This window comes from Protomyctophum bolini (genome assembly GCF_963924005.1).
Source record: "Protomyctophum bolini genome assembly, chromosome: 14".
Classification (NCBI taxonomy): domain Eukaryota; kingdom Metazoa; phylum Chordata; class Actinopteri; order Myctophiformes; family Myctophidae; genus Protomyctophum; species Protomyctophum bolini.
The window spans coordinates 40,069,936-40,094,142 of record NC_137875.1 but is presented as its reverse complement, the minus strand read 5'-3'; the positions used below and the strand labels follow the sequence as shown (position 1 = coordinate 40,094,142).

The 24,207-nt window shown below is 43.9% G+C and overlaps 2 protein-coding genes across 2 annotated transcripts in view; both read left to right on the top strand.

Moving 5' to 3' along the window:
- The first annotated feature begins 3,667 nt into the window (after window positions 1-3,667).
- The window catches only part of cdh1 (cadherin 1, type 1, E-cadherin (epithelial)), a 159,110-nt gene continuing 138,570 nt past the window's right edge, over window positions 3,668-24,207 (top strand). Inside the window, exons 1-2 of the mRNA XM_080782811.1 lie at window positions 3,668-3,690; window positions 4,544-4,819. Of these exons, the coding sequence (XP_080638937.1) occupies window positions 4,798-4,819 (22 nt within the window). The 5' untranslated portion in view covers window positions 3,668-3,690; window positions 4,544-4,797. The remainder of the gene's footprint in view (window positions 3,691-4,543; window positions 4,820-24,207) is intronic.
- LOC308328295 (endothelial PAS domain-containing protein 1-like) lies at window positions 4,957-21,114 on the top strand (the record flags this gene model as incomplete). Its single annotated transcript, XM_080782064.1, has 13 exons — window positions 4,957-4,973; window positions 5,375-5,464; window positions 5,748-5,915; window positions 9,489-9,595; window positions 11,974-12,121; window positions 13,941-14,215; window positions 15,607-15,869; window positions 17,140-17,250; window positions 17,802-18,373; window positions 18,699-18,798; window positions 19,010-19,103; window positions 19,217-19,387; window positions 20,623-21,114. The coding sequence occupies 13 exons, from the start codon at window positions 4,957-4,959 to the stop codon at window positions 20,772-20,774; spliced, it is 2,268 nt and encodes a 755-aa protein (XP_080638190.1). The 3' UTR covers window positions 20,775-21,114.

Here is a 24,207-nt window from a genome sequence, read left to right as displayed (position 1 = left end):
ATAGGTCTCTAAAACGTAGGACGTAGGTCTCTAAAGCGTAGGACGTAACGTAGGACGTAGGTCTCTAAAACGTAGGACGTAGGTCTCTACAGCGTAGGACGTAACGTAGGACATAGGTCTCTGCAGCGTAGGACGTAACGTAGGACGTAGGTCTCTAAAACGTAGGACGTAGGTCTCTACAGCGTAGGACGTAACGTAGGACATAGGTCTCTGCAGCTTAGGACGTAACGTAGGACATAGGTCTCTAAAACGTAGGACGTAGGTCTCTAAAGCGTAGGACGTAACGTAGGACGTAGGTCTCTACAGCGTAGGACGTAACATAGGACGTAGGTCTCTAAAGCGTAGGACGTATGTCTCTACAGCGTAGGACGTAACGTAGGACAGACGTAGGTCTCTAAAACATAGGACGTAGCGTGGGACGTAGGTCTCTACAGCGTAGGACGTAGGTCTCTACAGCGTGGGAGGTAACGCAGGACGTAGGTCTCTACAGCGTAGGACGTACGTATCTACAGCGTAGGACGTACGTCTCTACAGCGTAGGACGTAGATCTCTAAAACGTAGGACGTAGCGTAGGACGTAGGTCTCTAAAGCGTAGGACGTAACGTAGGACGGACGTAGGTCTCTGAAACATAGGACGTAGCGTGGGACGTAGGTCCCTACAGCGTAGGACGTAGGTCTCTACAGCGTGGGAGGTAACGCAGGACGTAGGTCTCTACAGCGTAGGACGTACGTATCTACAGCGTAGGACGTACGTCTCTACAGCGTAGGACGTAGATCTCTAAAACGTAGGACGTAGGTCTCTACAGCGTAGGACGTAACGTAGGACAGACGTAGGTCTCTAAAACATAGGACGTAGCGTAGGACGTAGGTCTCTACAGCGTAGGACGTAACGTAGGACGTAGGTCTCTAAAATGTAGGACGTAGCGTAGGACGTAGGTCTTTAAAGCGTAGGACGTAGGTCTCTACAGCGTAGGACGTAACGTAGGACGTACGTCTCTAAAATGTAGGTCTCTACAGCGTGTGGCGTAACGTAGGACGTAGGTCTCTAAAACGTAGGACGTAGCGTAGGACGTAGGTCTCTAAAGCGTAGGATGTAGGTCTCTACAGCGTAGGACGTAACGTAGGACAGACGTAGGTCTCTAAAACATAGGACGTAGCGTGGGACGTAGGTCCCTACAGCGTAGGACGTAGGTCTCTACAGCGTGGGAGGTAACGCAGGACGTAGGTCTCTACAGCGTAGGACGTAACGTAGGACATAGGTCTAGGTAGCCTTTAAAGTGCGATAGCTCCTCCCACAAAGGTCAGAAATAAAAGTTAGTCGCGTCCACGCGTAGCTATCGATAAGACGAACGCGATGATATGTGGCTCGCTTCTGGTACTCAATTTTAAATTCAGCATTTCAACCAAAAACACATTCTGAGCATCGGTAACCCTATAAACCTTTCGATCAGGTAAAACTAGGGTTATCTAGGGTTAGGGTTAGGGGCTACGGGGGTCGCACGACAATGGCGGACATATCAGATCGTAGGCCTCGGAAAGCTGGAAACGCCAACGTCAATTACTTGTCTGACGGACGTATCGTTCAAGAGCTATCGCGCGTTGAAAACTAACCCTAACCCTAGCCAATTAAGAGAACCGTAAGTCCGTGTGCTGGGAAACACATATCAGCGCGTTCGCCTCGCCGTTCTGAGTCGGAAAATGGTCTCGGTTTTTTACAGAAGATTTCTGGCGGCTAAGTGGCTAGTACACCCACTTCCCGACATCGTAGAGACACGAGACCACCACGGCTGTATTCAGCGGGAAAAAGTGAGTCTAGGGAGCCCGCTCCCGACGCTCAAAGACACTCGGAAGACCCAAAGGTCAAGCGTTGACATTTAAGGCTTTAATTTGCGGCCTCCCAGCTTTAAAATTCAATAAGATATTCAAAAAAATTGCTGTCTTCACAAACAAGACTGTTTCTAAATGTTTGAAGCGTCCCGAATCCGATGGAAGTGGTTTCGTAGCTCTCCGACACTGCTAACTCTCCGCCAAATCAAAAGAGACACGTTTTTTCAGCCCCTAGAGCTCAATTATTATTATTTTTTTTCAAACAACACATTTTCTGAATCACTTTTTCATGCCGGATTTAATGGAATTGGTCCCGTTTTCCACAACATTTCGGGGGGCTGGGGACAGGAAGTGGGCGTTTACACCCACTTCCTGACGTCGTAGAGAGATAAGACCACCACCGTTGGAATCGGGGGGAAAAAGTAAGTGGGAATACATGCCCCTTGATTGGAAAAAATCACAGGAAATATGTCCTTTTTGGATGCAAAGGTGACATTTTTACAAACTTTAGCGCCCTTTTTCACCACTTTCCCAAGGTCAGACAGTCTCGTCGTTGATATATTCGGATTCAGCGGGAAAAAGTGAGTCCAGAGAGGTATCTGTCGGATTAAAAAAAAAGAATGCACAACACTCCCTGTAGTTTGACGGTTAGCGCCACCTTTAGGCCCTTTCCAAAAGTCCTTTTGTTTCAAACAAGACATACTTTTGTTCAGAAGGTGAAGCTGAATCTGGGGAACCTGCTCCCGTCGCTCAAAGACACTCCTAAGGTCTAGGGTCAAGGTGTGACCTTGACAGGCTTCAAATGCGGCCTCCCAGCTTTACACCGGTGTGTGTGTGTGTGTGTGTGTGTGTGTGTGTGTGTGTGTGTGTGTGTGTGTGTGTGTGTGTGTGTGTGTGTGTGTGTGTGTGTGTGTGTGTGTGTGCGTGTGTGTGGGAGTGTGTGTGTGTGTGTGTGTGGGAGTGTGTGTGTGTGTGTGCATGCGTGCGTGCGTGCGTGAGTGTGCCATCATCAAATTCATAGAGTAGTGTGGTCACTGGTGTTTCTCAACCTTGTCAGGGCGTGACCCCATCCAAATTAATCACTTTTGAACTGGGGACCCTGACAAGAACATGGGATGCATTCCCTTTTGCTTGACTCCCGGTTCCACAGGAATAGGCCTATTTATATAGTGAAATAACCATCCATCATTTCCCATTTTTGTCTTGATCAGTGTTTGAACATGAAGTTTTATAGTAGGCTATTCTTCAATAGTATGCATTGCAATTATTTGAAAACCGTGTATTCATATTTGATGGTGTGCATGGTAAATAATTGGATGGCCAAAACACATTTATGTTTTATGTTTTACTTTTGGCTGTCTGCTAATCACAAGGTCATAAAATATCTCATATTACTTTCTCTAGGCCCCCCCTCCCCCCTCTCTGTGTCTGTAACTGTAAAGAACCCAAACACGTTTTCTACTGAACTTTTCTATATTCTGGGTGAACAGACATTGTTATTATGACAATGTTACTTATTGTGAAACAAGTCGTTTTCCTTTGAGCCAAATGCTTTTATTTTGAAGGGAGTTTTGTGGGACATAGCTGTCGTGTATTGGTTACTGAAGTCACATGACCAGGAAGCAGGTGACGACAATACTCTATGGTGACGACAGGTAACAGAAATGTATAGGGAAACCATCCGGCAAGTCGACAGGAGCAGTCACTACAATAAAGCAACCAGAAAGACAATGTTGTGTATATGATTCAATTCAGTAAGGATATAAGAACACAACAATAGCTACCTGCGCACCGGAAAGAGGAAGTATTACATAATAACCAGACAAGAGAGAGAGGAGACGCGTGTTTTGCTGCTGCTAAAAAGTAAACCGCTTTTTGCCATTGAGACTTTCAATGATTGTTTTAGCACCCCCGAAGAGGCATAAGGTTGGTACACTTGGACTGTGTTTGCAACATACAATACAACACGTTTGTGGAGCTAAATGACCTTTGATAAAGTGCACTGTTCAGTTTTGGTATATGGAATGAAAAACGTATTTCTGCAGCAAAGGCTCACAGTGCTACAAGGATAGTGCACTATAAACCAAAGTTTGGTTTGCTACTCTTTCTGTCAAGTGTGCTGTAAAGGAAAGGTTAGAAGTGCACATGCAAAGGAAGGATTGTTATCACTGCATTTCATACATTTTGGATAAAAAGGTCTTTATTTCATGTCATTATATTTACACTTAAAAAAGGTTAAAAGAAGGTATTTCATTACTCCATAGTTAAAACAGCTGCTAAAAAGGGAAAAACTAGTTCAATATAATAAGTGCTTGGTGATGTTGAAGTCATCAATTAATTGTAATATGTTACAGTGATTCTGATTGATTCTGCCATTTAAAAAGGAAATTGTACTGTTTTGAATTAGCATGGTTTACTTTTGGAGCTGTTAATATTTGGTACTGTCATTGCAAAAGTATGTGAAATTAACAGTATTTTTTTGTTTTTACTGTCCTGTCAGTTCTTACGGTGGTTTATGGACTTAATAAATTCACTACCATCAGTTCAAGTCTTGACCTTTGTAGCAAATAGACCCTTACACGTCCATTTGGTTCCATGTAATGTAGGTGATTTGTTCAAGGGGTATAAATTGGCAGACTGAACAGGCAATTTATTTTTCAAGGGTCAACCATCTGTTTTTTTTTACCGTGCATTTTTACTTTTGTGTTGAGGAAAGGTGTCGAGGACAGCCAGCATGCACGCAGACGTCGTCACATCCACAGGGGGAAAGGTGTGGAGGACAGCCAGCGTGCACGCAGACGTCGTCACATCCACAGGGGGAAAGGTGTGGAGGACAGCCAGCGTGCACGCAGACGTCGACGTCACATCCACAGGGGGAAAGGTGTGGAGGACAGCCAGCGTGCACGCAGACGTCGTCACATCCACAGGGGCAGAGGTCCACTTCTGTTTACTTCACTGCCAGCCAGGGCAATGCCAGCATGTATGAAGGAGGGTAGGTGTCTGCCATTTACATTCAGTACCACAGTACTACTACATACACAATGTTCAAGGAAAACATTAGTACTGTAGGTCTGAATAGCATGTGTGGCAGCATAATACAAGTACTTCCAGTACTTCTCTTACAATCAGATGGTGGCGTCCTTCAGGTTAGGGCTCAATTCATCCACTCTGTCTGTTCATCCATCCATCCTTCCATCCACACACTTTAGGCAATTTTAACATAGGATATATGGACAGAGGGTTGGTGGGCGGGCAGATCGTGGTCACAAACGTAACATCCGGACATAGGACGCACATCGTTGCTCCGATCTGTACCAAACCTGGCACAAACTCTGTTCGGGGCTGCCACCACGTTAGACGGTTAGAGGCAGGCACACACACGTGTTCAAGGGTCCTTGAGCAAGACACTGAACCCCAAATTGCTCCTTATAAGGGTGGTTGCCACCAATGTCGGAGTGATGAAAGTGCGTTTGAAATGTAACACACATTGTATTGCACTTTTTTCTTTTCTTTTCTTACACAATTTCCTTCACTCTGTTTTCCTCAGCTATATCTCTGTGAGGCTGCTGGAGATCTGTCTTCCTCCTCCCAAGATCTTCATCAGGAACCTGGGACCATCTAAAGCCAACATGCAGCAGTTTCTATGTCAGTCGTGCTTAGATTTTTCAAAAATAGCAGACCTACAAGTTCGTAGCGCGCTATGAGCTTGTATATCTGCTATTTTTCAATAAATAAAGCATAACAAAAGGGGTTCCCCATTTGGCGGGAACCCCTTTTGGTGTTTCAAACTTTAGCTGTTGAAAAATAGCAGACCTACAAGCTTGTAGCGCGCCACCCTGCTACTTTTGAAAAATCGTTAAAATGCGGCACAAATCTTTGAATATAATTATATTCTTTCAGACGAAACTTTTTTTTTGCAGCGGCTGCCCCCCTCGCGTGCACTGCGTCTTCAAGGAGCCTCCGCTCATCTGCGCCGTCCTGCTGTGTGAACCCATCCCGCATCCGTCCAACATCGACAAGCCGCTGGACAGCAAGACCTTTCTCAGCCGTCACAGCATGGACATGAAGTTCACTTACTGTGACGAAAGGTAGGTAAACGCACGCGGGCGCGCACACGCACGCGCACGCACACACACACGCACGCACACGCACACACACACACACACACTAGAGCTCTTCGTGGGGGTCCCCCTGATTCAGAAAAATGCTCCGGCAGCCGGGCCGCACGGGGTCCAGATCCGTGTTTCATCACCGTAATAATCACAATACTGGTTTCCCAGGTTTTTATTATCTCCGGATGATTAGACTGACCTGGGATCAGATTGTTATCGGCAATATAGGAGTTGGAGCTGCCAGTTGCAGTGAGAGCGGAGAGCACGCACCGACTTATTGGTATATTATGCCACGGTGCCACATGTTTTCATCCAGGTGAAAACATGCCATTTGATGTCATTGTCTCTTATTGTAGGCTGCTATGTGCATATAGTTATATGAACTAACATCAAATTCGACACCTATGCACTGCACACACAGAGACACACACAGAGGGAGGGCGAAATCCATTTGACCCGACCGCCGCGTCGGAACCACGGACCGACCGACGCGCCGGTCGGGTCAAATGGATTTCGCCCCTCGCTGCACAAACCGCTGCATTTTGACAAAGTCTGGAAATAATAGCCACAAACCCAAGCAAAACATGCCCCGTGCATGCACACACACACACACGTCAAGACACACACCTCCTCCTGCTGAGTGAATCCGTTTAGTTTTGGCAGGAGAAGCCAATGAGCACGGAGATGACATGTTATAACGCTTAAATAAGCGTCTCTCTCGCGCGAGGCGTACAGACCTCTATACTAGCCTGGCTTCATGGCCAGACCGAACGTGGATTCACTCGCGGCCTCCTCCCGTGGTATCAGTTTGGACTTCGGCCCATTATATGGGCAGCTTGGAAAGTATATATAGTTCTCTTGACAGACGGACTCATCTGGCCAATCACAGTGCGCGCTATAGTCTGCTCCCCAGATATACCCGCGCTAAAAAACAAGGTCTGTTTAGTTTCTACTTTCTTTCGTGAGCGATATATCTTGAAGTATTAGGGCTGTATTTTGCGTGTCTTAAGGACCAGGTCTTATTCCCTAACTTGAGTAAACTAAAGACCTTGGAGGCGTGATCATCAATGCCATTTGGCTATTCTGAGTGGCCAAAAGAGCATTGATCACACGCCTCCAGGTCTTTAGTTTACTCAAGTTAGGGAATAAGACCTGGTATACTTAACCCATTCTGACCGGGCACCCATTTTGGTGTTAGCATCATGTTATGCTTTACCTATTGAAAAACAGCAGATCTACAAGCTCATATCGCGCCACCGAGTGGCGCGATACGAGCTTGTAGGTCTGCTATTTTTGGAAAATCGAAGAACGACTGACATTTTTTAGAATCTGATCTCAGGTCAGAATGGGTTAATCAGACCAGTGTGTGTCCACAGTGGAAACCTCGTATGAATCTGATCTCAGGTCAGAATGGGTTAAGACACGCAAAATACAGCCGACACTGTACGACACCTTAAAGCAGTTTTCATCGTTTCTGGGGAAACCTTTAAACGTGTTTTGTCAAGCCATTGTTGTTTTGAAAGTACCGCAGCATATGTACAGTACAGTACAGTATGTTATGTCACCATATACACATGGACACACACACACACACACACACACACACACACACACACACACACACACACACACGCACGCACGCACACACACACACAGAGTAGCACTAAAATGCGATGGCGGGCGGACGGACGCATAACAATATCAAGCTGCTTATCAAAATATCAAAATGCTCATTGTCAAGAATTTAATTTTCTTTTTAACCTATGACCTATAACCCTGATAAAAGTAAGTAAAATAACTAATGTATGTTTTTTTTTGAAGATTAGAATGGTTTATTCATTATTGTGAAAGATATCCCCCAAATGTAAATTATTAATTTATTGTTATTATTTTAATAATGATTATAAATGTGCATACAATTTGCAAAAAAAGAAATAATAATAACCTTTTTTTTTTTACATAATTTCCTAGTAGTATTAAAGTAGTTGTATGTTCCGAACATGAAAGTGCCACATCCAAAACATGGTTCCATGGTCTTCATCACTAACTCGCACTGTGTGAGCCATTTTGGATAAGAAATGCCTAAATTGTCATTTATTCATATACTGTTCCTGGAATATGAAGGCACCGAAAACTCATGACCATTTACACAGCCCTCGCCTAGGAATGTTAATTTCATAACCGTGTCTAACACCCATTCCTTAAGACCCGCTTAAAACCGTAATCTGTAATGTAACTCATGTGGACTGCTTGGACTGAGTTATTGAAAACGTTGCAGATGAATTAGAATAGTTGAATGAGGAGATTATTGCAGTGGGCAGCAGCACTATTACTGAGGCACATCATGGCTGTCAGGGACCATCCATGTCTGCAATGTCCCGTGTCAAAATAAATCCAGGTACTTTATGTGAGACCTTTTTATTTTTCATCCCATTCATTTCATTCCCATGAATATTTTTCATTTTTCACTTTTCACACCACGCATGCACGCACGCACGCACGCACGCACGCACGCACGCACTTGAACTTTTGACAAGAGCAACGGAAGGAGATTAACTTGTTCTTGAAGCAGATTGAGGGAATGAGGGATGAGAGGGAGTATCAACTATCTATCGCTCTTTCTGATTTACAAATCGCACATGAAGCCCTTTGAAGTCTAAAAGCTCCGTGAAGAACTGATGATAATGAGCGTCTGTGTGTGTGTGTGTGTGTGTGTGTGTGTGTGTGTGTGTGTGTGTGTGTGTGTGTGTGTGTGTGTGTGTGTGTATATATATATATTATTTTGCTGTGCTAGTGGCAAGGCTCTATATATAAGGATGGCAATGTTGATCAGTTTCTCTGTCCAGCCAGCCATTCTTCTGCCACTTTTAGTCCCTATAACAACATATACCTCAAAAACGACTGGCTGGATTACTGTGGAAATTGCTGTGCACCTTCCCGGCCCAGATAATGAACCAGGCTGATGATTCCTCTATATAGCGCCATGACGCTTCAACCTTCGCTCACAATCTAATAACCACATATTATCGGGATGAATGTTTACTGCATGTTGGTGAACTGAACGCATAGCCCTTTTCCACTATATAGCACCGCAACGTGTATAGTTGGGTGTAAGGAGCAGCTGGGATTTAAATTTGGTATAGGGTAAATGTTTAGTCAATTGTTAATTAGTGTGTGTGTGTGTGTGTGTGTGTGCGAGCTACACTTCCTAACCATCTGTCCATTGTACCAAGACATCAGAGACACATACTTCCCACAGATTACAACCACACACGGAGATTTTGAAAACATGACCAATGACAAAAAACTCCCATATCTGCTGGGCGAAGTACAACAATGTGCAAACACAGCAGCAAGATTTGTGAGTTGCTGTGATAGGAGAAGGATATCAAATGGAACACAACCACCCTAAAGACTAATCATTGTGTGTGTGTGTGTGTGTGTGTGTGTGTGTGTGTGTGTGTGTGTGTGTGCGCGTGCGTGCGTGCGTGCGTGCGTGCGTGTGTGTGTGTGTGTGTGTGTGTGTGTGTGTGTGCGTGCGTGTTGCAGGGTGACAGAGTTGATGGGCTATAATCCAGAGGACCTACTTGGTCGTTCCATCTACGATTTCTACCACGCCCTGGACTCAGACACTGTCATCAAGACTCACCAGAACCGTGAGTACACGCACACACACACACGCACACGCACACGCACACGCACGCACGCACGCACGCACGCACGCACGCACACACAACTTTACATCTTTCGGACTAATGCGCAGAATAGGAACACTGCGGAGTTCAATGTGATTAAATGCATTAAGCCTGTAACAATAATAATAATAATAAAACTTTATTTGTATAGCACCTTTCATGACATGAAATGCAGCTCAAAGTGCTTTACGGAGCAATGGAGAATAAAAGAAAAGCGAGGCAACGACGTTACAAAACAAGCAGTAATGCAATACAGTGAGGACATGAATAACAAAAAAAAAAAAAAGATCAATTAAAAGCAATGCTGTATGCTGAGCTTTAGAAATGTCTACAGAGGCTGCCTGACGAAGGTATACAGTGGGAGCTTGTTCCCATGCCGAACAATGGCAGACATATGTTTTATGTATGTGTAGGCTACTTCAGGTTTGCCTGTGTGTGCATGTGAGTATACTGTAACAGCACATGCTTTTGAGATGCATTTTATTCTATTAAGCATGGCCAGTGTTTGCCTGATAAGACTTACACGTCTGGCATGAGTGCGTGCGTGTAGTGCTCTGAAGTGTCATGGTCTGTGTCTTCAGTGCCAGCTCTATATCATTAGGTCTTTGTGAAAGCGGTGAAACAGGACAGGAAAGGAGGTGATGTGATTTAGGTCTTCAAACCAAAATATTGAAAAAAAATAAGTTGACAATAATCAGTGTATTGAATGTGTGTGTGTGTGTGTGTGTGTGTGTGTGTGTGTGTGTGTGTGTGTGTGTGTGTGTGTGTGTGTGTGTGTGTGTGTGTGTGTGTGTGTGTGTGTGTGTGTGTGTGTGTGTGTGTGTGTGTGTGTGTGTGTGTGTGTGTGTGTGTGTGTGTGCCGTGCGTGCGTGCGTGCGAAGAAGAATGAATAAGTCTTAACACTATAGTCTTACAGGCAAAGTGCAATTTTGTGTGTTACTGTTTCTGTAACCCTTAAAAATACATGACTTACACTACAGTATGTCTGCTCAATTAACAGGCTCTCTTTCCTTCCATATGTCCTTCCAAATAGTTGCTCACACGCACGCACGCTCGCACACACACACACACACACACACACACACACACAGGCATACAGCTAGCTCCAACGGGACTAATATTGTAACACGCATTCACCCTGTGCTGCTTATAATGTTGCCCTGACTTCCTCCATGCGTGCTGTACACACATGCACGGTGCACGCACGCGCGCACACACACACACACACACACACACACACACACACACACCACACACACACACACACACACACACTAGCGTTCCTTAGAGCCTGTGACCTCTTCTTCGTCTTGATTCATTCCCACGCCATTACTGGACTTTAGGTTACAGCCAGAACCTCTTTTTTTCCTCAAATCTCTTCGAGACATTTTTCACTCACAAATCAATCTGCTAGTTATTGTAGGTTCAAAGATCTCGCAAGCATTCCTGTTTTATTTAAGTAGGGGTTTTGCAAGTTTATTTTCATTCAAGTAAAAAAAAAAAAAAAAAAAAAGGCCTATGAGAGGCATTCGACATTGTCACAGCGAGTTTGAGCTCTTGAACGGCAGGGTGTGTTGCGACGTGTTTAAGAGTGTTGCAAGATAACCAGTGTTTTAAGAGAACTGCAAACGGTACTGACACAAAACTATAGCAGGGTGTATACAGTTAACAGTTTGATGTGCGCACTGAAAATAGCGGAGGTCTTGGAGCCACACAGATCTATACAAGCTCATCGCGTGCCACCGAGTGGCGCGCTTACGAGCTTGTATAGGTCTGCTGTTTTCAGAAAACTGGAGGATTCAGAAGACCTTTTTTAAAGTTTCGAGGTCAGGATATACTCTGACGTCCCAGTTATGTTACCCTGCTCGATGGGAAAAGAGCAGCTTTTCTGATGAACAAACCTGCAGTCAAAACATCTTACATATCTCAAAACGAACCAGAATGCGCCTGTTCCCATGCTGTCATGTATTTATTTCAAAAATGCATTATCATGGTGTATTTTAAAGTGTTTTTTAAATGTAATTTAAAATGCATTTTAAAAATGCATTATTATTGTGTATTTTAAAGTGTTTTTAAAATGCATTTTTTTAAATGCATTATTATGGTGTATTTTAAAGTGTTTTTTAAATGCATTTTAAAATGCATTTTAAAAAATGCATTATTATGGTGTATTTTAAAGTGTTTTTTAAAATGCAATTTAAAATGCATTTTAAAAATGCATTTTAAAAATGCATTATTATGGTGTATTTTAAAGTGTTTTTTAAATGTAATTTAAAATGCATTTTAAAAAATGCATTATTACGGTGTATTTTAAAGTGCCTGCGTCTCCTCGTCTGCAGTATGCACCAAGGGCCAGTCGGTGAGCGGTCAGTATCGCATGCTGGCTAAGAACGGAGGCTACGTCTGGGTTGAGACCCAGGGAACCGTCATCTACAACACCCGCAACTCTCAGCCGCAGTGCATTGTCTGTATCAACTATGTTCTCAGGTGAGAAATGGCTGCAGGGGAAACTAAAAGCGTGGTTCTATTATTATACTGAACCAAATGGTATAACAACAAGACAACTCACCCCGTTTCTGTTTTCCTCCCAGAATTTTCCCCAGTTGAGGGGTGGGAGTTTAGAGTATATATACTCTAAGGGTGGGAGAGGCTGGACAGCTATAAACTTTCATGACAGCCCAAGTACAAATATGATTTATGAAAAGCTACTACAGTGAAGTCTGTTCACAGAAGTTGTCGTAGGATATGTGGGGATTATCTGACGAGGTACCATTTGAGTGGGCAAAACCTTACATACAGTATACTAAATAATACTAAATTGTTTATAGGGTCAATATAAGTAAAATAATATAGCCTTTCCACAGGAGTATCTTTTTATATTTTTCCAAAAAGAATACAAACAGCCAATGGCATATTACAAAGTGAAAAATCCGCGAGGGAAAACGGGCAAGCATGCACCGGGGTGAGTTGTCCAGTATTCAACCAAACAGGATTCCTTCATCAGGAACTGTGACATTATGGCGATATAGCCATACTATATCACTGCAGAGCTCATGTCTGATGCAAAAAATGTTAATTGTCTCCACCAGGCCGAAGGCATGGGGAGAGAGTATGTTTTGCACGTCCGTCCGTCCGTCCGTCCGTGTGTCCGTCCGTCTGTCTGTGAACAGCTAATCTCCGGCACCGTTAACCCGGTCGATGCCAAATTTCGCACACACACACACTCCCTGGATGCCAACGATGACATTTCCAGAACGGCCTGTTATAGCGCCACCAGGAGGCCAACTTTTGAAAAACACATCTTTTGATATTACTCCTCCAGATGTCCAAAAATCCAAAAATCCCGCAAATCGTCACACACTATCTCTATAATCATGTTTTATACATTTCATATTTCCATCCTAATTGGCTAACATTGGCTTCCCAAGTTTGCAGGATTGGCCCGTTTGAAACAAAACGCCTCGAATCATGAGCCCAGCGTGCAATTTACGTGAAATCTTTCACAGACTGTCCTACTGGGCTGAGGAATATTATCCAATCCTTTTCACATTGGCCTGTTATAGCGCCACCAACAGGTGGATTTTTGCAAAATACATTTTTGGTACAAAATGCCTCAAATCATCCAATTGGTGTATAGGAACAAATGGCACCCTTTTCACATTGGCCTATTATAGCGCCACCAGGAGGCCACATCCTGAGCTGGCCTGGTGGAGACCTGTGCCCGAAGGGGCACTTTATCTAGTTTAATTCTAAAATAGTGTTGAAAAATTTGAAATTTTTTTACAATTTACAATATAGGCATTTGGCGGACACTTAATCCAGAGACAGTAAGCATGAACATCCGACTAACAGTAGAATATCTGTACAATAAAACTAAGGGCCGATTCATACTCCTATTTTAGAGCCGAATAAAAGTCGGTTCGGCGCTGTAGAGCCTACAATGTGACGTCATTTGAGGTTCGGGGGGGGGCGGGTACGGTACCGTCCTAAAGTCGGCTCTTCGGTGCTACTGAAATTTTCTGACGAGCCGAAATCATTTCGGCACTACAGCGCCGAAACAGCGGTAAAATAGGAGTATGAATCGGCCCCAGGAGTCTAAATCTACAAGATTAGCTATACACCACCAAGATACCCATGTACCTAAAGTCTACAAATATACAAATAATTAATCATGGTGTCGTCCACAGTAACAGTTATCGTATTATTGACTTGATTTTCAATCAATCAATCAATCAATCAATCAATCATGTCTATACATAAAAGGCTAATCTACTTGGGATTCAAACAGTCATTTCTCTGTCTATAGTGACGTTGAGGAGAAGTCAACGGTTCTCTCCATGGAGCAGACGGAGTCCTTGTTCAAGCCCTGCCACGTCGTGCCCTCATGCAGCTTCTTCCGCGCGGAGGAGGAGGAGGAGGAGGAGGAGGAGGAGGAGGAGCCCGTGGACGACGTGCGGGCGTCCGCCGCGGAGCCGGGAGGAGACGGAGAGCTCTTCACCAAACTCAAAGAGGAGCCGGACGAGGAGGACCTCACCCACCTGGCCCCGACGGCCGGAGACACCATCATCTCCCTCGACTTCGGTTTGACGGAAACCTTTTTTTTTTTTTTTTTTTCAATTATTCCGATTAGTCTTGCCAGTCTTGTGCTATGAGGGGGGGGGGGGGGGTGGGGGGGAAGACGTTTATCTTTCGGACACGTGGTTCGTCCAATGTATCAGATTATCAGATTAGCCTTTCGCCGAGCCATGAGGGCTCATGAGGCCCATATACATAGCAGGGCAGGAGCCTATCTCCTCTTTCTATATATAGCATGAGGCTAGCTTGAATCAATGTCTGTCTGTGTGTCACTGTGACCGCCGTACAGCTCCTCACTGCCTGCACCAATCACACTTTTCACACAGGCATTGACCATAATAATAATATGGAGGTCTTAACGAAGCCCCCTTTTTCCAATTCAACTAATTATAAATTAATAGTGAATTTATTAGTGAATTAAAAATGCGAAAACGCACCCAGGGCCACAAGGAGGGGGGAGGGGCAATATCTCACAACGGGTAAGGACAAGACAAGTACACCCCCTGGACATGACGTTAGTATGTCGCAGGGACCTATATATACCCCAAATCCATCCCTTGGCACTTGTGTGCCAAGCAGGGAGGCCCATCTTTAGAGACTTTGGGGTTTGGTTCCCAGCCATCATCATTCACTTAGGTCTTTAACCCAGTTTGGGCGGAAACCCTTTTTGGTGTTTTCAAGCATTATGTTATACTTTAGCTATTGAAAAATAGCAGATCTACAAGCTCGTAGCGCGCCACCGGGTGGCGCGCTACGAGCTTGTGGGACTGCTACTTTTGAAAAATCGTTAAAATGCGGCACAAATCTTTGAATATAATTATATTCTTTCAGACGAAACTTTTTTTTTAATGTCAGGCCTAACCCATTCTGGGCGGGAGAACCCCTTTTGGTGTTTTCAAGCATTATATATGTTATACTTTAGCTATTGAAAAATAGCAGATCTACAAGCTCATATAAGCGCGCCACCCACGAGCTCGTAGGTCTATTCTTTTTTAATCGTTCAAATGCGGCGCAAATCTTTGAATATATGTTCTTTTTTTTTTTCGACATCAGGCCTATATGAATGAACTCAAATAATTTAACCCATTCTGACCGGGCACCCATTTTGGTGTTGGCATCATGTTATGCTTTAGCTATTGAAAAATAGCAGATCTACAAGCTCATATCGCGCCACCGAGTGGCGCGATACGAGCTTGTAGGTCTGCTATTTTTGAAAAATTCGAAGAACGACTGACATTTTTAGAATCTGATCTCAGGTCAGAATGGGTTAATCAGACCAGTGTGTGTCCCGTGGAAACCTCGTATGAATCTGATCTCAGGTCAGAATGGGTTAAAGGCATCCCATAATAATCCCTTTGTTGTTTGACTGTGTGACTTCCTCCCATTTCCCCGTGCAGGTGACTCTCCGTTTGAGGAGACCCGGCGTCTGCAGCCTGCAGCCTTCACCCTGCAGGTCTCCTCCCCCTGCAGCATGCCTCCTCTGGGGCCTGCACCGGCCTGGGCTAGTAGTGAGAGCCACAACAAGTCCGTGGCTGCAGCCTCCGCGGCTGCATCAGCCTCTGCTGCAGCCTCTGCAGGGGACATGGGCTGCAGCACGTTCACCGTGCCACAGAAACCTCCGCCTGGGAGTGCCACTCCCAGCCTGAGCAGCTGCTCTACGGTACGGATGAGAAGGGGTGTGTGTGTGTGTGTGTGTGTGTGTGTGTGTGTGTGTGTGTGTGTGTGTGTGTGTGTGTGTGTGTGTGTGTGTGTGTGTGTGTGTGTGTGTGTGTGTGTGTGTGTGTGTGTGTGTGCGTGCGTGCGTGTGTGACCAGATATTGTTGTTGTTGATGAGGACAGTATAGAGAAGTGACCATTTTGGTCTTAAGGATGCTATTTAATACAGCTTGGCTATACAAATGTTAAGCTACTTGTGTTCATATTTGGAAGCCTCTGTGATGTCCATAAATCAGTCGTATGAGGGGCCTGTCGCCATATTATGGAGAAGGCGATGCTTTCTGTATACCCGTGATCTGTATCCTGAAGCACTTGTTAGTTTTCTCAAGTTTGCGCATCAACTATTGTTTGTGTTCAAGAATTTCTTGTTAAATGTGAATGCAATTAAAGATGTTAAATGTCACTGTGTTCGTGTGTTCGCGTGTGTGTGTGTGTGTGTGTGTGTGTGTGTGTGTGTGTGTGTGTGTGTGTGTGTGTGTGTTGTTGTCTATTTTCAACCATATCTCCTATATCTAGATGCAACAGGGATGACATGTGAAAAGCACAGATTATCTGTGTGGCATATAGCGAAAAACTACAGGCTATAGTTTGCCTCTATAGGTCTAGGACGGTCATCACAGGGCAGTCGGAAGATTGCACGCCATGCTGGCATACAGTATATGCTGGTATACAGGCAATGTCGGCGATAAGAGTACAGGAGAGCTCAGATGTACGTATCAGTCAATGTAATACAGAGAGGATTTCGTTGACTTGTGGACGGTCAGTAATGATTGTCCTTTAATGGCTTCATGCGGTTCGGCGTTGGATTGAGAGAGAAGGTAGGGGAGCGGGTATAGAGGCTGCCCCAACCTGTGAGAATGGAGGGGGTGGCTGTTTGGAAGCAACACTCACTTAGCAGTGAATGGAGTCTTTGTCATATAACTCATCACTCTGTCTCCCTCCCCGTGCCTCTCTCTCTCTCTCCCTCTCTATCTCTCTCTCTCTCCCTCCCCCCCCTCTCTCTCTCTCTCTCTCTCTCTCTCTCTCTCTCTGTGTCTTGCTTTCTCCTTTTCTCTCTTCAACACTCCATCTATGTCTCTTTTATGGCTTCTTCTCACACTTGTGTCCACGTTTCCCCTCTGCTCTCTCGTTCCCTTCCCTTCCCTTCCTTCCTTCCTTCCTCTCCGACATCCATCCTTCCTTCCTCTCCTCTCCTCACTCTGCACTCCCAACAGCCCAGTAGCCCAGGTGACTGCTGCTCAGAGAGTGACGTCCTGAAGGTGGACCTGACAGAGAAACTGTTCACCCTCGACACCGAGGGAAGCAACAGCCCCGCGAGCACTGAAGTTAGTGTGTGTAGTGTGTGCGTGTGTGTGCGTGCGTGCGTGCGCGTGCGTGTGTGTCCGTGTCCTGGTGCCTCATCGTTCTGTAAGGGTGGCGGGACTGCGACGCTCTATAGTCTCGGCCCTTCGACAGCCTTCTGATCTATTTAAATCGAGTGATTCTCAAAATGACCCCTGCTATAGAATTTGGCCAAAGTCTATATTGACCCCCCGGGGCCAATATCTTCCCAAATCACCGAGCGTGACACAACACACCTTCTATGGTAGACCAAAACGTTCAACTTGAAGTTGAAAAGTATTGAAAATATTATTTCGTCAGCATGAATTAGCATGAATTATAGCATGAATTTTAGCCCTTGCTTTGGTGTAACAGGATAGGATTCTTGGATTCTTGGCCCCCATGGACACACTTTGACCAATCTTGCTCATTGAGCACATGATCTGGTATTTTGTTTCTGATTGATATCAGGTGGGCTTCAGTGACCTGGACCTGGAGACGTTATAGCTCCCTACACATCCCCATGATCTGGCATTTTGTTTCTGATTGATATCAGGTGGGCTTCAGTGACCTGGACCTGGAGACGTTAGCTCCCTACATCCCCATGGACGGAGAGGACTTCCAGCTGCACCCCATCATTCCAGAGCCAGAGCCCCCCGTGGACATATCCCCTCACCACCACCACCACCACCACCCGGCGACCTGCACCCAGCAGAGCTTCAGCAACATCGCCAGCCTCTTCCAGCCCCTGCAGTCCTCCTCCTCCTCCTCCTCCTCCGCTCCTCCTCAGCCTCAAAGCCTGGCGTACCAGCCTCATGGCGTCTCTTCTTGGCCCCAAGGGGACACCACGAGGAGCCCCCCCCTGCTGCAGGGCCATAGAGAGCCTATAGGGGCCAACATGGCGATCAACCAGACACTGATGATACCCCCATACCAGGCTCTGGCCACCACCCCTCATGTGGCGTCCATGGGCGGCAGGTCCAAAATCAACTGGCCTCCGGACCCCATTTTAACGTACCAACTGCAGCCCCCGCGGGGGGCCAATAAGAGCTGCCTGATGATGGAGCCCCTCTCAGAGGAGGAGCAGCGCCCGGCATGTCAGCAGAGAGGTCTCATGCTGAAACAAAGGTGAGGGGTGCATACTTATAGCTTAGACTGGTCATTGGTTAGACATGGGTTAAGGTTATAGGTTTAGGTGTGCTGCCCCCCGTGGGAGGTTAGGTTTAGGGTGAGGGTTTGAGATAGGTTGTAGTTGTATAGGACTAATGACTGGTCTAACCAATGACTAGTCTAAACAAAAAACTGTCTAAACTAAGTACTGCACCCCCAAAGGTGACACACCATGGAACGAAAAGGGTGACATTAATGACATTTTATCATTTTGAACCATGAGAAAGTATATACAAAGTGTCTCTATGGTGTAACTCACAAGCCTGTGTGTTTGTGTGTATAGGTCCATGGAGAACTTCCTGCAGGCTTATAAAGACATGGGCGGTCCAGCCAAACGCACCTTGGCCAACAGCATCAAGCGCCCCTTCACCCAAATGGCCATAGTAAGTCCCAAACGACCATCTGATTATTATCACCACCAGTTTTTGATTTTAATGATCTCTCTCGCCATGGTAATCGTAGTAATAGTGTGTGTGTGTGTGTGTGTGTGTGTGTGTGTGTGTGTGTGTGTGTGTGTGTGTGTGTGTGTGTGTGTGTGTGTGTGTGTGTGTGTGTGTGTGTGTGTGTGTGTGTGTGTGTGTGTGTGTGTGTCAGGATGACAGCAAGCCACCAGACATGATATGGAAGAGGATGAGACATGAGAGTTGTGCCATCATTGACCGCTCCCTCAGCACAGGCTCACTGGCAGGTATATGGTTGCTGCGTGTGTGTGTGCGCGCGTGTGTGTGTGTGTGTGTGTGTGTGTGTGTGTGTGTGTGAGACTATTAATACTATCAATGTAACCCCCTCCCCCCCTCTCAGACCCCATCATGGGGAGAATGATACCCCAACGTCTCAGCCCACTGTTGCAACACAGGAAGTCTCAATATCCAGGATGTGGGATAGACGGTGTGCTGAAGAAATCCTTCCCCCAGCAGAGCTATAATAATAGCTACACAGAATATGGCATGATGTCTTCCAACAAGACAGAGGGTGAGTTTGCCGGACAATACGTTTGACTTGAACCTCGCTTTGAAAGCACTGCGTTGCGCACATACACTGATAAACGTGCATGGAACTTTCATGCATTTATACAAAAGCAGGATCAACGCCAATAACTGCTTCAAATATTGAGCTTCCGATCCACGTGCAAAATGCATGGCGACACTTTTTAATAACTATACACTATTAAGCATTAGTTAAGCATTAGTAAATACTTAATCCACCATGAAGTCGTCATTTGTAAACCATTATTCATGCATTACTATAAACATCAGTAAATACAGTTACAAATGTTTCAACTATATATATTATTAAGCATTGCCATTCATATCAAAAACATTTAACCATTTTAAGAATGACCGCGTGTCTTTCTTCTCTGTTTTTGAGTGGTGCAACCACTCCTACAACCAGCAATAATAATAATAATAATATCTCAAACTTATATAGCGCTTTTCTCAGTACCCAAAGATGCTTTTTTTTTTTGCTTCTAGTGATTATTTATTTTTTCTACTAAAGTTGTTTTCATTTTTGTTGTTCTCTGTAAAGACCCCCCATGTCTTTACAGAGAACAACACAATTAAAAACAACTTTAGTAGAAAAAAGAAATAATCACTAGAAGCTAAAAAAACATTAAAAGACAGTGAAAAGGGTTAGCTAGGGAAGGCAATGTTGAAGAGGTGGGTCTTGAGCAATGTCCGTGTACACCTATGTGTTGTTCACCCATGTATGTGAAGTTAATGAGCACCAGTATACTATTAGTACCAGTAGGGGGCGCCAGAAACAGAGAGAGGGATAGTGCTGCTCTGTTGCCTACTAAAGAGAGACAGAGAGAGAGAGAGATTTTTCTTTTACCTCATGCATATTCTTTACATGTTTCTTACCCACTACTTTGTCCAGTCCCTTTTTGTCTGTTAACCCATTCTGACCTGAGATCAGATTCATACGAGGTGTCCACTGGACACGCGCTGGTCTGATTAACCTCATTCTGACCTGAGATCAGATTCTAAAAATGTCAGTCGTTCTTCGATTTTTCAAAAATAGCAGACCTACAAGCTCGTAGCGCGCCACTCGGTGGCGCGCTACGAGCTTGTAGATCTGCTATTTTTCAATAGCTAAAGCATAACATGATGCTATATATCACCAAAATGGGTTCCCGTTCAGAATGGGTTAATGTCTCCATGAATCCCTGTTGGCCTATAACTTGTCTGTACCATCCGTCCACACAGGTGTAGCCAGTCGTCTGTTGGCCCCTTCCTTCGAGTCCTACGGTTTGCCGGAACTGACCCGGTACGACTGTGAGGTCAACATCCCCCTGCAGGGCAATTTGCACCTCCTTCAGGGCGGAGACCTCCTGAGGGCCCTGGATCAGACCACCTAGACTATGGGATGGGTCCCACCGCAACCCAGACTTATACACACCCAGTCCTGGACCTTATTAGACCCAAAGTCTGAGACCTATATATATAGGCCTTAATTGACCCTCTCCCACTCCTGCTCAGAGCCTATATATAAAGGCCAGTCCACACGCCAGAATGGTATTTAAATCCCACAGCCCTGCCTTACAGTAAGTCACCTAATCTATGTCCTTTGGTTATAGTTCTCATTCCTACACCATTGTACAGTATAGACCTTTTATCTTCCCTATAAACCCAGACTATAATAGCTGAGAACTCAGACCAAGTCATCAACTTGCCTTAAAGTAAGGCATTGTCCTTGCCACGTGCCACAAGCAAAACCACATCTGTGCCTATATAACAGCTAATTTATACTTACATCATTTTATATTATAGGCGGTATACATGCCATACGACTCAGTGTCACTCGTACAAGGATATAGCTGATCGGGTCCCATTTCCTTCGGATTGGTTTTGGTTTGCAGTCAGGACAACTATATCCGTTACAACAAAACGCACACCAGATATAGCCATTAGCCAACCAAGCCAGCATCCCTATAAAGCCCCTGTATATATAGCCCATATAAGACCCGATCTTTGAAACTATATTAACCCTATCTAACAACCTAAGGGGGTTAATAAAAGTAGCCTACAGTATGACACCCATGCTACCTGCACACAAACCTACACTATTTGACCTTCCACACCAGCCTATGTTTTAGCAACCTCAACACACACACACAGAGCCTGAATCTATAATATCTGTATAACTATTATCACTATCCACAATTACACACCCGCTCACATTATCAAATGAGCCATCAGGAGTGTCATGCATATAGTGCCCATTTTTCAGCACGCCAGCCCTCTGTCTTTCACTGTAGCGTTAGTTAGCTTCACTTTTGGTCTCTTTGGGTCAACTTTATCTTCATAAATTATACACATTATAGTTATCACGAGTCTATGTTTTCCATTATTGAATTGAAATCCTTTGTGTTTTTGTGCTGTTATTGAATCTCCCCGTGTTGTTTAACCACATCAATGGGACACCATAATGTCAGTGTTGCTGTACACACTATACATCATGTCTAACTCTCTTCATCTCTCTTTCTCTCTCGGTTTCTCACAGTTTTGTACCTATGTCATAGACATGCTAATAAACAAATACTAGCCTATATAACCTACTGTAAGCTTGATATTGTAAAGCTGTTTTGTTTCTAGTTAACTTGTGTGCCCCTTCAACTATGTTTTCTTTCCATTTCTTAAACCTGTATTCTCTCTCTCTCTCTCTCTCTCTCTCTCTCTCTCTCTCTCTCTCTCTCTCTCTCTCTCTCTCTCTCTCTCTCGTTTGAACAGACAGTATAGAATCGTGCTACATGCATGTACGCATAATTATGGATTTAAGGCCTGCACTTAATGCACAAGTCACATTATTATGGAGAAGCAACAGAGGAAGAGTTGCAATGACTATTTGGGATGTAGAAATACAGCAGGTGTACTGGAGCGTAATCAATCAGGGTATGGACATCTTTTCTTTGGTTCACACACGAGACACAATTACATTCAAGGTATTTTATAAGTTGTTGAAACAGAATATTCCTGTAACACACAGAATTTGACCCCTGCTCTCCAAAGAGCTGGTGATCTTGTATGGCAGCCTGTTGATGAATGAAACGTATTGAAAGTGAAAATTAGTCAAATTTAACCATCTAAGCTATGATGACTTTTTTTTCCATCTTTTTCTTCTCTTATTATTCTCTCTTTCATCTCAGTCTCACTCCTTTTTTTCCCCTTTTTTTTTGTGGCGTTTGTCTTGTGCGGTGACCACTTTAAATGTGTAAATCATAGAACTTATGATATATATATATATAATACGTTATGTATTTAAAGGAGAGAACTATAATGTCAAAGATGGTTGTTTTTAGTGTTATGTTTCCTGGTACTTTGTCCTATATCTACCCCATGTAGATTGCAGACGGATGCCGATTTTTCTTGAGGGTTTCTCTTTTTTTGTGTTGTTTTTCAGTGTTGTGGCATTTTGATATATTCCACAGTTTTATGTTTCTAATGACTGTTGGCAAGGCCAGTAAAAAAAAAAAGAAGAGAAAGTAAGACAGATTAAAGATGAATATATACAATTTCAAAGTTGCAACTTGTTTTTTTTATGTAGCATTTTGAATATTGAGGCCAAGGTTGCCACAGCATTAATCATTACTTTTCAGTAGCATATAAAGCATCTGTGCTTCATAGACCATGTAACTGTAATCTGTTTTAGAGACGACTTGTATTACATTTCTCAGATCCACGCTCATTAACACTATGTTTCTTTAAAGTTGGTTTCTAACTGATGTAAACCTGCAGTACTGACTTGCACCTTGAAGAAAGGCCTTCAAGTGCACAGTCCATTCCCTGATATCTGTAGATGATTTCTGTAACTCTGGGGACCTTATTAAAGAATAAAACCGGAACTATATAAAAGACATTTGTGTCATTGTGTCATAAAGCATCCTTTTTTATCTAAAACGTATCTAAACGTTTATCTAACTTTTAATTACAAATACCCGTTTTACAGCTTATATGCAATAGTAGCAATGAATCCATATGAAACCAACGTTGGTTTCATGTGGATCCTAGTTTATTGGTTTAGCAGCAAGAAAAGCAAGTTATAAAACATAGTAAAGCGTAATTATTGTTGTAAACGGCTTTATGATACAATTTGAGATTTCTACTGCTGGCTCAATGCTTCTGCAATGTTGATAATGTTGCTGTTCCTTGACAACATTTCGGTTGGAGATATTTATTATAGATTGCACTAAACTCGAATTGCTGTTTTGAAATTCCCCCCAAAAGAACGTAGACATTATTTGTCCTATAAGTAAGGATGAGATGACAGCTGTGTAACCTTCAGTCTGTGCTGGCCAAAGTGGAAACAAGATTTTACAGTTGGAATATGTCCATAATAGGATCGTATTCCAATCCCTTTGTTATGCTCATTTACTGTAGATGTTTTTTTTCCCTGACTGTATTTTATCATGCTATTGTAAAGCACTTTGTAACGCTGTTTTGAAAAGCGAAAATTATTTAATTGAAAGCATACAAAATAGAAAATCCAATGTTATTTATTATTTGTTGATAAGAAATGTTATATGCTTATAGAAGTTCATGAGGTTACAACTATTTGTATTGTTTATATGAATCAGCAACTGAAACCAAAGTGATTTACACATCATCATAATCTTTCGCTTGGCAAATATATATATTTATCCACTGAAAAAAGTAAACAGTTGAAAATATGTACATTTGACCGGATGTAATTTCCTGGGGTCTATTATGACTATAGTAAATAATAAAAAAAGAAATTGCCATAATATTTTGTAAAAAAATACATATTTAGCCCCATGTTCGAATGCCCCCCCC